This window comes from Salvelinus fontinalis, chromosome 8 (assembly GCF_029448725.1).
Source record: "Salvelinus fontinalis isolate EN_2023a chromosome 8, ASM2944872v1, whole genome shotgun sequence".
NCBI lineage: Eukaryota > Metazoa > Chordata > Actinopteri > Salmoniformes > Salmonidae > Salvelinus > Salvelinus fontinalis.
In genome coordinates this window covers 8,837,506-8,851,630 of record NC_074672.1, presented here as the reverse complement: position 1 = coordinate 8,851,630, position 14,125 = coordinate 8,837,506, and the positions used below count along the sequence as shown (strand labels likewise).

Below are 14,125 nucleotides of genomic sequence, written 5' to 3'. Positions count from 1 at the left end.
TGGGATAAAAAAAAAAAAAAAAAAAGCATGACAAGTGCCATCGAGATGATTTAGCCACAGATGCAAGACAAGGGGCCATCTGATTACATCTATTGTAGCAGATGTCCACCCATAGCGGGCCTCAGAGGATGCAGTACCCTGCTTTGATACCTAGATGGCACCAAGTCTCAGAGCTGGGGCACTTTGTCCTCATACATTGGTGGTGGAGTGAGCGGCTCAATACTCATCCCTCCCGGCAGCTGAGAGTTATCCGTGTTCTTCATATGGATCTTCTCTGATTTAATCCTCTGAATTTTAAGGGGAAGGAGATTGAGGCCTGTTCGCCTAGTGTGGTGGTTAGGCGCAGTAGCAGAGGAGGCAGGGTTAGCGGAAGTGGCTGTCATCTGGGTGACCTCTGACCCTTCGACCTCTATCTGCACACCGTCCACCAAGTCATCGTAGGAGGGAAGCTGGGAGGAGCTGTGGCGCAGGTGGCTCTGGCGTATGGGGTACTGGCCGCTGCCCACTGCCTCCTCGTAGCTGGGCACGGTGTACCTCTGGGTTCGCTCCTCGGCCCTGTCGACATTCATACACGGACATGAATAACTGTGCTTTCAGAATGGATTCTGTTTCTCTTTTACATTGTTGCTACTGTGTACTGTAGACTATGCTGTGTGTACGATTAATTACAGTCCTGATGGTTTTGCAACAGTTGTCCAAATCAATGTGTGTTATGTGGAGTTTACGTCAAGGGGCTTTAAATGAAAAGTTACTAAAGAAAGCACTGTAGTAAGACTCAAAGCACTTAAACATGGGAAAGCAATATTTTTAGCAAATGCCCAGTGTTGGTGCAGGCATCTGCTTCAGCCAAAGCAAAGTAATTCACATGATTGAACAAATCAACTAACTACTTGAATCAGCTGTACATGTGTTAGAGCTTTGGCTGGTGCAAAGCCTGCACACACACACACACACACACACACACACACACACACACACACACACACACACACACTTTAAAGGGAAATTTCACCACTTTTCAACCACATGTTCATATTCTCCAGCACCACCCCAAAATCAACATATGTGAAACGGTGGGTTTCTATGTGTTGTAATAAACAAATATAGAAGATACAGTTGAAGTCGGAAGTTTACATACACCTTAGCCAAGTACATTTAAACTTCTTTTCACAATTCCTGATATTTAATCTAGGTAAAAATTCCCTGTTTTAGGTCAGTTAGGATCACCACTTTATTTCAAGAATGTGAAATGTCAGAATAATAGTAAAGGGAATGATTCATTTCAGCTTTTATTTCCCAGTGGGTCAGAAGTTTACATGCACTTAATTAGTATTTGGTAGCATTGCCTTTAAATTGTTTAACTTGGGTCAAACGTTTTGGGTAGCCTTCCACAAGCTTCCCACAATAAGTTGGGTGAATTTTGGCCCATTCCTCCCGACAAAGCTGGTGTAACGGAGTCAGGATTGTAGGCCTCCTTGCTCGCACACGCTTTTTCAGTTCTGCCCACAAAGTTTCTATAGGATTGAGGTCAGTGCTTTGTGATTGCCACTCCAATACCTTGACTTTGTTGTCCTTAAGCCATTTTGCCACAACTTTGGAATTATGCTTGGGGTCATTGTCCATTTGGAAGACCCATTTGCAACCAAGCTTTAACTTCCTGACTGATGTCTTGAGATGTTGCTTCAACATATCCACATAATTTTCCTACCTCATGATGCCATCTATTTTGTGAAGTGCATTAGACCCTCCTGCAGCAAAGCATCCCCACAACATGATGCTGCCAACCCCATGCTTCACGGTTGGGATGGTGTTCTTCGGCTTGCAAGCCTCCCCCTTTTCCCTCCAAACATAACGATGGTCATTATGGCCAAACAATTCTATTTTTGTTTCATCAGACCAGAGGGCATTTCTCCAAAAAGTATGATCTTTGTCCCCATGTGCAGTTGAAAACCATAGTCTGGCTATTTTATGGCGGTTTTGGAGCAGTGGCTTCTTCCATGCTGAGCGGCCTTTCAGGTTATGTCGATATAGGACTCATTTTACTGTGGTCATTGATACCTTTGTACTTGTTTCCTCCAGTATCTTCACAAGGTCCTTTGCTGTTGCTCTGGGATTGATTTGCACTTTTCGCACCAAAGTACGTTCATCTCTAGGAGACAGAACCTTCCTGAGCGGTATGACGGATGTGTGGTACCATGGTGTTTATACTTGCGTACTATTGTTTGTACAGATGAACATGGTACCTTCAGGCATTTGGAAATTGCTCCCAAGGATGAACCAGACTTGGAGGTCTACAATACATACAGTGTATGTAAACTTCCGACTTCAACTGTAAGTGTTTTCCGATGACAATATCCGGAAATACTGATTACATCATCTGGTGTACATCATGTGATGTTAAACATCTAGGAGCAGGAAAAGGTTAGTAAAGTAGTAAAGGGATTGCCCATCCCTGCAATGAACCCTGAGCAAACAAACCTGCTGGGGTCAGTAATTTTTTTCAGTTATTATTCAGAAGCTACAGTACTCACGTCTCTCCGTCCTCCTCGCTGGCAGCTACGTTGTCTGCCCCCAGAGTCTGGGCCTCTTGAAGCACTCGCTGCTCCCGCTGCTTGTTCCTCATCCCCAGGCACAGGGACAGCATGAGCATGACCACCCCAGCCCCGACCAGCACAAAGGCCACCGACGAAGCCCTGCCCCTGTTGTCTGGTTTGGGGTTCCCTCCTCCGGTGCCACCGCTGTTGTTCCCGGCCGTGTCGGAGGGCACCACACTCCACACAATCATGACGATGCCCAGGGCCACCAGTCCCACCCCCAGGGCACACAAGGCATACTGGGAACCCGAGTTTCCAGGACTGTTGTTGTGGTTTCTGGCAACAGGGGGGTTCGGGGACACCCCACTTGTGCCTGTACTGCGCATTTTCCCCAAAATGTAGGCCCTCCTGGTGTTCAGTCAAAGACTGAGGAGAAAGACAGTCGATTAGGGCACAGATAGAACACAGATACAGTAGAGAGGTTAATATGTGGAGTTAACAATAGCATTCCAATACAAATCCCAATATAACATGTATAATTGGGAAAACTGATTGCACTCAAACTGTGATAGAATTTGGATAAATAGAGAATCATTGTTCCAGTAACTTCAATATAGGCCAATTAAAAACATGAAAATTAAATCTGTGAAGATATACACACTACCCTAAGGGATGGGGCTGGAGAAATATAACCACTGTCAAATCCATAGACAAAGCTACGGATGCAAGGACACACCATCCGTGAGATAAAAATGATCATTTTAGGAGTTAGCTAATCTTAACCCTTTAACCTAACATGCTAAGTAGTTGCAAAGTAGGTAAAAAAGTAGTAGCAAAGTTGCTAATGACTTAAAATGCTAAAGTTCTCTGTGATGAGATTTGAACACAACGCTTGGGTTGCTAGACGTTCCAGTTATACTCCGACCCATCCACCTACTTTCATTTTTGTTTTGCCTTAAGACAGCTTCTGTCTTATATAACCATACATATACTAATTTGTGTGTGATTTACATTTACTATGTTACGTCTAATCTATAAAACCAGGCTGGGCACAGAGGGTAATCTGTAAGGCTGAAGTTACACAAAGCAACATTCAAAACAATTTTGGTTGCAGTAGTTAGTGACATCTCTTTGACATCGTTAGTGACAACTTCGCTGTTACATGAAGCAACTCAAACATAATTAAAATAGCATGCAACAGCCAATCAAATTGAAGCTGCTTCATCATATTGGTAGCAAATATTCAAACGAGAACTTTTTTTTTGTTTTTTTTTATTTTTATTTTTTATTTTTATCCCATTTTTCTCCCAAAAATTTTCGTGGTATCCAATCGCTAGTAATTACTACCTTGTCTCATCGCTACAACTCCCGTACGGGCTCGGGAGAGACGAAGGTCGAAAGCCATGCGTCCTCCGAAGCACAACCCAACCAGCCGTACTGCTTCTTAACACAGCGCGCCTCCAACCCGGAAGCCAGCCGCACCAATGTGTCGGAGGAAACACCGTGTACCTGGCCCCCTTGGCTGGAGCGCACTGCGCCCGGCCCGCCACAGGAGTCGCTGGAGCGCGATGAGACAAGGATATCCCTACCGGCCAAACCCTCCCTACCCCGGACGACGCTATGCCAATTGTGCGTCGCCCCACGGACCTCCCGGTCGCGGCCGGCTGCGACAGAGCCTGGGCGCGAACCCAGAGACTCTGGTGGCGCAGTTAGCACTGCGATGCAGTGCCCTAGACCACTGCGCCACCCGGGAGGCCCTCAAACGAGAACTTTGAAGGCCGAAGTAGAGAAGGGTTCCATGTGAACAGCAGTTGAACATGGGTCAGTCAGTCTTAAGAGATGGGCGATGGAGTCGGGTTCAGATCCCCGAATCCAGAGTGGTGGAGACGGACGCCGCGAGGCATCCAGTGCGGTAGCGCGACCGATCCCGGAGAAGCTGGCGGGAGCAACGGGGAGAGTTCTCTTTTCTTTGTGAATGGGTTCGCCCCGATAGAGGGGCCCAAGCCCTGGAAAGCGTTGCTTTCTGGCGGTGTCCGGTGAACTCTCGCTGGCCCTTGAAAATCCGGGGGAGAGGGTGTAAATCTCGTGCCGGGCCGATCTATAAGCCCAGGATGATAGTTAGGCGGGCAAAAAAAGACATTACAAGAAAGGGAACAAATATATAGCTTTTAAAAAACGGTTGCCGGACGGAGGGCCACCAAACAAAGGCAGATTGGTCTATTTTGCTTGACGGCCTTCCAATGAAGTGCGGGTAAACGGCGCGAGTATCTACGACTCTCCGAAGACGGGGTAGGCGTCTCCCTTTCTTCGGTGTGGGGTTCTGGGCTCCCCACGTCGCCTGGGTTGCGCCCGACTGGTTCAAACTCCCCCTTTCCCTGTTAGGCACAGCCGCATGGCGTCGGCCACGTCCGAAGGGGATCGGGGGTTGCCGGTTCCCACCTCGGCATTCAGTATCAAGCGCTTTGGTCTTACCCAAGACCCTTGTGTGGCTCCGTGTACCAAGTCAACCGCTCTGCGCCCTGGTGAAGGCGGGGGTTCAATGTCTCCCCTCATCGTCGCTGGTGAAGCACCAGTATGCTCTCGTTTCAACCTCAAACATTTTTGTGAACTATGGCCTCTCGCTCTGGAGAAGGGGGGAAAGGAGGGCAACCTCCCCAACCCCGCCTAGCCACTAGCCTCACCGAGGCTCTGGGCCAGGAGGGTGACTTTGGTCCTCGTCCGAGCTCAGTTCCCTGCATCGCTACGTCGCCTGGGTTGCACCCGACCAGCTCATCTAAACTCACCCCATGTCATCTGATGTGTAGGCCATCATTGTAAATAAGAATTTGTTCTTAACTGACTTGCCTAGTTAAATAAAATACAAAATGACATTGTGGTTTCACAAATTATTTATTTACCCAACCATTTGCATATTGTAACAGCATGGTTATTTAGTACAATTTAGCTAGCTAGCTAGCACAGTTCATGGTGGACAATTTCAGTTGAAACTGGTCAGGGAAAGGTTCATTTCAAAAATGACACTGGACAGAGGAGCTCTGCCTAGAAGGGCAGCATCCCGGATTCACCTCCTCACTGTTCACGTTGAGACTGGTGTTTTGCGGGTACTATTTAATGAAGCTGACAGTTAAGGACTTGTGAGGCATCTGTTTCTCAAACTAGACACTCTAAATGCACTTGTTCTCTTGCTCAGTTGTGCACCGGGGCCTCTTACTCCTCTTTATATTCTGGTTAGGGCCAGTTTGCGCTGTTCTGTGAAGGGAGTATTACACAGCGTTGTACGAGATCTTCAGTTTCTTGGCAATTTCTCACATGGAATAGCCATCATTTCTCAGAACAAGAATAGACTGACGAGTTTCAGAAGAAAGTTTTTTTGTTTCTGGCCATTTTAAACCTGTAATCGAACCCACAAATGCTGATGCTCCAGATAATCAACTAGTCTAAAGAAGGCCCATTTTATAGCTTCTTTAATCAGCACAACCAGTTTTCAGCTGTGCTAACATAATTGAAAAAGAGTTTAAACTTGGATTAGCTAGCACAACGTGCCATTGGAACACAGGAGTGATGGTTGCTGATAATGGGCCTCTGTACGCCTATGTAGATATTCCATAAAAAAATCTGCCGTTTTCAGCTACAAGTCATTTACAACATGAACAAGTCTACACTATATTTCTGATCAATTTGATGTTATTTTAATAGACAAAAAAATATATATTTCAAAAACAAGGACATTTCTAAGTGACCCCAAACTTTTTTTGTAAATTTGATATTTAAGTTTTTTATTTTTAATAAATTAGCAAAGAATTCTAAACCTGTTTATGCTTTGTCATCATGGGGTATTGTGTGTAGATTAATGAGAGAAAAACACAATTGAATCAGTTTTAGAATAAGAAAAAGTCAAGGGGTCAGAATTAGATTACTTACCAAGCAAAGTCAGCCTCTGAATGTCAAAGAAACTAAACAATGATATCCCCATATCCATCGGAATCACGTCTTTCCTGGGTATTTTACAGCTTGTTTATAGCATAAAGCATCGTGGACCAAAGCGCTGTAATAGACCTTTATATATTTGGGTCAATTTTATTTTCTTCAAAATCTTAAGCTAACAAGGGATAGGACTGTGCTTTTTTCTATTTCCTTAAAATGTAGGCATGGTGGGTGGAGGAATTAACTGACAAATCTTTGGATATAGCAGCCTATAGCCTAATTTCATCTGTCAAACAGGTAGGCCTACCTCTTATTTCTTAAATAGGAAGAAATAGGCTCCAACACAAAGCCCTCTTGTTGTTAGTGAAATGAAGACTGAAGACTTTCAGCACCATGAGCTGTCCATATCCGACTGATTGTGACGCGGCATCTGCTTCAAGTTTTAGCACCCCAATGTAAGCTATTACTATTTATTTTTTGGACTAGGCCTAATCAAAAAAAAATGTAGGGAAGAAACCTTTGACTCTTCTCCTGACCTGCCATCCTAGACCTACACAGCACAGCATTGATTAAGCAGCACACGAAACCATTTTGCCCAGCATGAGCAGAGCAGGGCACAGGGTTGAAATATCCATTGCAGTGTGTAATGCAGCCTAGTTTGATTTACACCGTCCCAGTAGCTATTTTAGAAGTATAACTTTGCACTGTGCTACTCCGAGCATACACTTCATAGCCTATAGGCTATGGATAATTTGATTGAGACCACACTAAATAGCCTATAGGCACAATTGATATTGCGTGCACAGTGGAGAATCAGAGATGAGGGGTGGCATCGGGCACACAGCGATATATAGCCTAATAAGAAACTAATTGTAAAACACTAAGAAATATTTACATAACATAAATTACAAGATCCTCCCCTGGACTAGATTAAATTGAATCTGATTGAAATTGAAAAAGCATGACCCTCCCTCATTTTCTTCCAGGTAACCATTCTGTAATTGTCAATGGCATGCTCCTTAAGAGTACATCTTGGGCTAAGTAAGGCTGTATATTGCAATTGAAGTATGCCCCCAATGCAATTATGAAGTCCAATACATCCACAGTGCGATTTCAGATGTTTTACTTTGTATCAAATATTTTGTTTAATTTATATAACGTTCCAACTTTGTTTAGCATTATCTAGTCCAATTGTGGCATCTTCCATTTGTATCCGTTTTCGCAGTTTTAATGGAGAACTTTTATTTTGAAATCAGCCCGCAGAGTCCACTATTGCTGCTCACAACACACGCGTCTTTGTCCCAGTAGCCCAGTATAACATCTTACCCGCTCGGAACACAGGGGTGTGTTCGGAAAAACAAAGAAATTAACCCATATTATTCTCGTTCTAATAGACTATAGTTTCGGCTATGTATGAATGTCACAGTTACTAAACTGATAAAAACCAAAGATGTTTGTAATAATAAAGAAATGGGGTGGTAGTCTACACGGCCTTACCTTGCATAGTTGACAGACAAAGATTCGCGCGATGTGATGTTTTCATTTGTAGCCATCCATTCCAAATAGTTCCTTTGTAGTTGATCGCCCTTGATCAAATCAATTATGTATGTAAGCTATGTCTTGGAAATTCACTATTGTCACCTATTTTCAAACCAGGAACTTTCTCTGACGGAAGGGCTAAAGAAAAAGTAACAACATATAAGAATATTTATGCTTGATCCGAAAATGTGAACGGAAGCTTCGTATGGAGGGTGTGGCGCATTTGCGGGGCCTGGATTCATGCAGAGGGAAAATCAAGCGCTGTACCGCATGGCCATGTGCCAGACATGTACACTAGCAAGCGGTAAATTGCCGTCTTCCGCTTAGGCAGCCCATTGTGACTCGCTTGTGGGCGTGCTGGCAGCAAGTTCCGAGGGTGCGTCAAGAATTCAGCATAGCAAGTTTGTAAGAAGGTCTGGTTATTAAATGTGTAAATAGTTCAATAGTAATAGGCTCTGGTGACAAACTTTGCTGCCTTGTTTCCAATTGTCCACATGGCTGGGAGAACCTATTCAAGTAAGTAAATACATTTTGAAAATGTAAAAAAAAAAACTTTGTATTATTAGCTAACTAGCTACAGTGCAGGCTAACTCAAACGACCTGCTAAATGAGCTATCTAGTTGGCCAGCTAGCTTTCTTGCCAACTTTACATACTGTATAGGTAACGTTAGTTAACTAAGTTAAATAAATATCACCCATGTACCTAACTTCATATTAGCTAGCTATCTTGATGTATTTATCACTGTATAAAACAAACTCCAAATGCATTTGTAGGTAGCTAACTAACAGCCATGGAGGAGGGTGAAAGGATATCAGCCCCAACTGTCAAAATGAGTAGGCTATTCTGGATAGTGTGGGGTTTTGTAAGGTTTTTTGACATGCTTAACTAACTATAAGCTAGTAGGGCTTCTTATACATTAAAGTTTGAATTACTGACTCATGTGAACCTGCATTTTCCATTGTTCTCACTCTTACCAGTGTTCTGTCTAACCATGAGGCCACAGCCTGAAATATGTGTGTGTATGAAATATGTGTGTGTATGCAACAAATGTATCAGTAGTGTGAAGCTGTACTGTGTGACCGAGACTGTGCTAATCTTAGAGAGACACAGGAGGGGGTGAATCATGAGACTGCTGACTGTGGTGTACAATAGACTATAACCGAATACTATAACAAACGTGATTGAATATTAGCAACTGTATTATATGTGATTGAATACTATAACAAACGTGATTGAATATTAGCTAACTGTTGGTCTGGGCGCCTGGATGTCTGTGTGTGTGTGCTGGAAGTAACAGTTAGCTCAGATAAGAGTACTGGGAAAAGTTGTAGTTAGCCTTGAGCGAGAACAGTGGACATTGTATACAGGTGCAGATATCTCAGACAATGTTATAAAACTGTCTGACCCCAGTCTCTGGGGTGAGGGAGCGTAATCTACACAGCAACAGCGACAGGACACCAGAAAGAGCAAAGAGGCTGGGACCAGCTTATGTGCCAACACCAACGATAGGCTGGGTGAGTCTAAACCACGCCCAGTCTCTACTCTGACAGGCCGGCTCGGAAGTGGGAACTCTCTCTGTCATGAGTATAATATAATATCTTTGTCAAGAACAAGTCAGTTCCTTGTTCCACCCTGCGGGGTGGTGCAGTGAACCTGTATATACGAAAAATGTATTTGTCATTTATTAACTTTTGAATTAAACAATTATTTTAACCAAGTTCAGGTGTGGTATTGTTCCCATCTCAGTTGAACTTTCGCAGCCTTAACAATAGGGCTGGTACTTGTGTGTAGTTCCAGTCCCTAGAAGTGAGGACAGAGATAATAGTAACATACTATTCAGTGCAGTGTAATTTTAGTACAATAAAGTTTGTTTCTTGTGAGGTTCTGTCCTCAGATAAAGAGAGCTATGAAAGCCTGTCCCAATGAAGAGCAGTGGTTCTCAATCCTGGCCCTAGGGGACTCAGAGGTGCAGATTTTTGTGCATAGCTGATTCAAATGATCAACTCATCATCAAGCATCAAGTGGTATCTGTATTAACTTGTGATGCTATCCTTGATATGATCCTGTTATTGTCACATGCATCTATCAATCCAATTGTTTTAAGGGATATTATACTTTAGTAATCCACAATTACTTGATTCAAAAGTCTAATAATGACTATCTTCCATATTACCACAGATACCTTGTAACTGTAGATTCTTTCAAACCGATTGCCTACAGTTACCGTGTAGGGCACTGCAAGGTTGAGTGACCAGGGCCATCCTCCTGGAGGAATTCAGGTGTGTGTGGAGGCTACCTGTGTCCTGCATAACTTCATGAGGATGGACACGAGGACCAGGATGGGATCTGCAGCTCACCGCCGTGTCCCAGAGGAGAAGTCTGGCGCTCTGCAGGATGGTTCAAGGATAGACTACACTATGCACAACCAAAGGCTCTTTATAGAGCCATCCACATTGCAATAAGAGTATTCTTCCATTTACTTAGCTATGTCAACTGCTGTTATTCAATTCCTAGTTTCTCTCCCTTTGATTTCTACTTCTCAGCTGAGGGTGCTGCTTAGGTAAGGGTGTGACGTCTGTACAAAAACAAAACAGGCTATTATAAGTCACCCATATTGAACAAAATTAGAACAATTAGACACCCACATCTACACACTCATGTATCAATCTGATTGATGGGTTGTGTTGTGCAGTAAGCAGGCTCTGGTGTATAACTGGCTGCTTCAAAGAATAGGCAAGAGTGCCAACCATGGAGAATAGTAAGACACTTCATTATTTCTATAACTACACTAAATTATTGATCCTTGTGTGTCCGTTCATGGTTTTCAGCATAAAGTACTCTGCAGCCACTTTTAGTGTGGACACCAGGTGAGGGCCACACACACAGATTCCTGTTGAACACTGTCTCTTTAACTACCTTATTTTCTCAATAAGTCTTCTTCACTTCATCCCTCTCCCCTTCTCTGTAAAGCCTCTAGGTTATATCAGCTGTGTCTGTGAATCCCTCCCGCATCTGAACTGGCTACATAGAGGGCACAGCATGATCAGAGGTCACTTGGTCAGGGCAACAGGAAGTATTATTAAAGAGATGCTTTACATTGAAATGGAGATGTAGTAGTCCCAGAGTTAATGATCCAAGGTCAGTTTTGCATTTCATCTCCTGATGATTATGACTGAGTGTTAGAATAAAAAACAAACAAGGCTTAAGCATGCTCTCTCTCCATCTCTTGTCTGCAGATATGTTTTGCTGTGAAAGAGGATGCCAACCCACAGTCCCGTCATCGCCACCTCACCCGCTCTTAAGATGACCATTCGTGCCGACTGGGAGTCCAAGGCTGGTTAGGAGACACCACTAGAGACACTTAATGTAATTGTGATGAACTGAGATAATATTAAGGTAGCACTGGGATTCATTAATCATATGCTGCCTTCCCTGCTCCTATGGTCCTTACCTCTTTCCCTTTCTTTTACACCTCTCTCCCCACCTTTCTTCCTCTGTTTTTATAATGCACAACAGATGTGCATTGAAGTACAGATTGAACTTGTATTTCTAATAATACAATTATAATATTTATAATGCATGTATTTATAACACTTGGATAATTAACTTCTTTCAATAAAGCATTTCACATTCTCTACTGGTTGAAATTAAGTCTCTTATTTGAAGAAATACTACTCCTGTCCTGTGTTTATCACATCAATGCAGAAAATTAGATATTGAGATGAACCGGTTTGAGTATTTACATGATGCATAGGAAGTGTAATGTACTGTTTTTTAAAAATGTTTATTCTACTTCTGTATATATGAATCATAAATCAGCCTTTAACTAGTTAAATCATGTTTCTAGTCTATTGCATAGTTACAATGTGTAACCATTGATGTCCCAGGACCAAGATTGGTAAACTCTGTTGAAGTGTAATACATACATGCAGACACAGCATCATTCAAAGACTGGAATTTGATACACCTGGAATTGGAAATGAATGAAAATTTCTCAGACATTCATACCTGAACTGCACCATTATTTGCCAAGGTACAGTACATGATCAGTGAATATATTAAATGTACATGCTACAATGTGGGGATCTCATGCATGGTAATGACTATATGTATATATGACTTGCATCCTTGGCACAAAGTTATCAAATCAAATTTTGCGGTTGAGGGCGGTGCAGTTGCTGTACCAGGCGGTGATACAGCCCGGCAGGATGCTCTCGATTGTGCATCTGTAAAAGTTTGAGTGTTTTAGGTGACAAGCCAAATTTCTTCAGCATTCTTACATAGGTATTCCTCTTGTCCAGATGGGATAAGACAGTGTGCAGTGAGATGGCGATTGCATTGTCAGTGGACCTATTCGGCGGTAAGCAAATTGGAGTGGGTCTAGGGTATCAGGTAGGGTGGAGGTGATATGATCCTTGACTAGTCTCAAAGCACCTCATGATATACAGATGTGAGTGCAATGGGGTGATAGTCATTTAGTTCAGTTACCTTAGCTTTCTTGTGAACAGGAACAATGGTGGCCATCTTGAAGCATGTGGGGACAGCAGATTGGGATAGGGATGGATTGAATATGTCCGTAAACACACCAGCCAGGTGGTCTGCGTATGCTCTGAGGACGCAGCTAGGGATGCTGTCTGGGCCAGCAGCCTTGCAAGGGTTAACATGTTTAAATGTTTTACTCACGCTGGTCACGGAGAGTGAGAGCCCACAGGCATTGGTAGCGGCCGTGTCAGTGGCACTGTATTGTCCTCAATGGAGCAAAGAAGTTGTTTAATTTGTCTGGGAGCAAGACGTCGATGTTCGTGACGGGGCTGGTTTTCTTTTTGTAATCCGTGATTGACTGAAAACCCTGCCACATACATCTCGTGTTTGAGCCATTGAATTGCGACTCTACTTTGTCTCTATACTGACGCTTTGCATGTTTGATTGCCTTGCGGAGGCAATAGCTGCACTGTTTGTATTCGGTCATGTTTCCAGTCGCCTTGCCATGATTAAAGGCGGTGGTTCGCGCTTTCAATTTTGCGCGGATGCTGCCATTCATCCACGGTTTCTGGTTAGGAAAGGTTTTTATAGTCACAGTGGGTACGACATCTCCGATGCACTTGCTAATAAACTCGCTCACCGAGTCAGCGTATATGTTATTGCCTGAGGTTATTCGGAACATATCCCAGTCCACGTGATCGAAGCAATCTTGAAGAGTGGAATCCGATTGGTTAGACCAGCGTTGGATGGACCTGGCCACGGGGAGTTTTCTGTTTTAGTTTCTGTCTATAGACTGGGAGCAACAAAATGGAGTCATGGTCAGATTTGCCGAAGGCAGGGCGGGGGAGGGCTTTGTATGCATTGCGAAAGTTAGAGTAGCAATGATCCAGAATGCTACCAGCTCGTGTTGCGCATTGGATATGCTGATAGAATTTAGGAAGTCTTGTTCTCAGATTAGCTTTGTTAAAATCCCCAGCTACAGTAAATGCAGCCTAAGGATGTATGGTTTCCAGTTTACATAGTCCAGAGGAGTTCTTTCAGGGCCGATGAGGTATCTCTGAATTGCAGAGCGCCAAATTACAAAATAAAAGCTAAAAATATTTATATTCATAAAATCACAAGTGCAATACAGCAAAACACATTTTAGCTTGTTTTTAATCCACCTGTCGTGTCAGATTTTGAAAATATGCTTTACAGCGAAAGCAATCCAAGCGTTTGTGTGAGTTTATGAAATGTTTGTGGCTTAGTTGCAAAACAGGAAGCCGATTCTAGTTTTAATTTTGGATTGGAGATGCTTAATATGAGTCTGGAAGGAGAGTTTACAGTCTAGCCAGACACCTACGTATTAGAACCATCCAGAGTAGTGATGCTAGTCGGGCGGGCGGGTTCGGGCAGCGATCGGTTGAAGAGTATGCATTTAGTTTTATTAGCGCTTAAGAGCAGTTGGAGGCCATGGAAGGAGTGTTGTATGGCATTGAAGCTCATCAGGAGGTTTTTTAACACAGTGTCCAAAGAAGGGCCAGATGTATACAGAATGGTGTCATCTGCGTAGAGATGGATCAAGGAATCACCCGCAGCAAGAGCAACATCATTGATGTATACAGAGAAAAGAGTCGGCCCGAGAATTGAACCTGGTGGCACCCAC

General features: G+C 43.4%; 1 protein-coding gene and 1 long non-coding RNA gene across 2 annotated transcripts in view; one reads left to right on the top strand and one right to left on the bottom strand.

The window, feature by feature from the left end:
- Positions 1–342: 342 nt before the first annotated feature.
- The window catches only part of LOC129860471 (kazrin-like), a 167,288-nt gene continuing 153,505 nt past the window's right edge, over positions 343–14,125 (bottom strand). Inside the window, exons 13-14 of the mRNA XM_055930874.1 lie at positions 2,532–2,960; positions 343–555 (exon numbers count right to left, since the gene is read on the bottom strand). Of these exons, the coding sequence (XP_055786849.1) occupies positions 433–555; positions 2,532–2,960 (552 nt within the window). The 3' untranslated portion in view covers positions 343–432. The remainder of the gene's footprint in view (positions 556–2,531; positions 2,961–14,125) is intronic.
- Positions 6,294–11,635, top strand: LOC129860472 (uncharacterized). The gene is made up of 2 exons (XR_008760383.1): positions 6,294–8,513; positions 10,177–11,635. It is a non-coding gene; the product is annotated as an uncharacterized LOC129860472 (long non-coding RNA).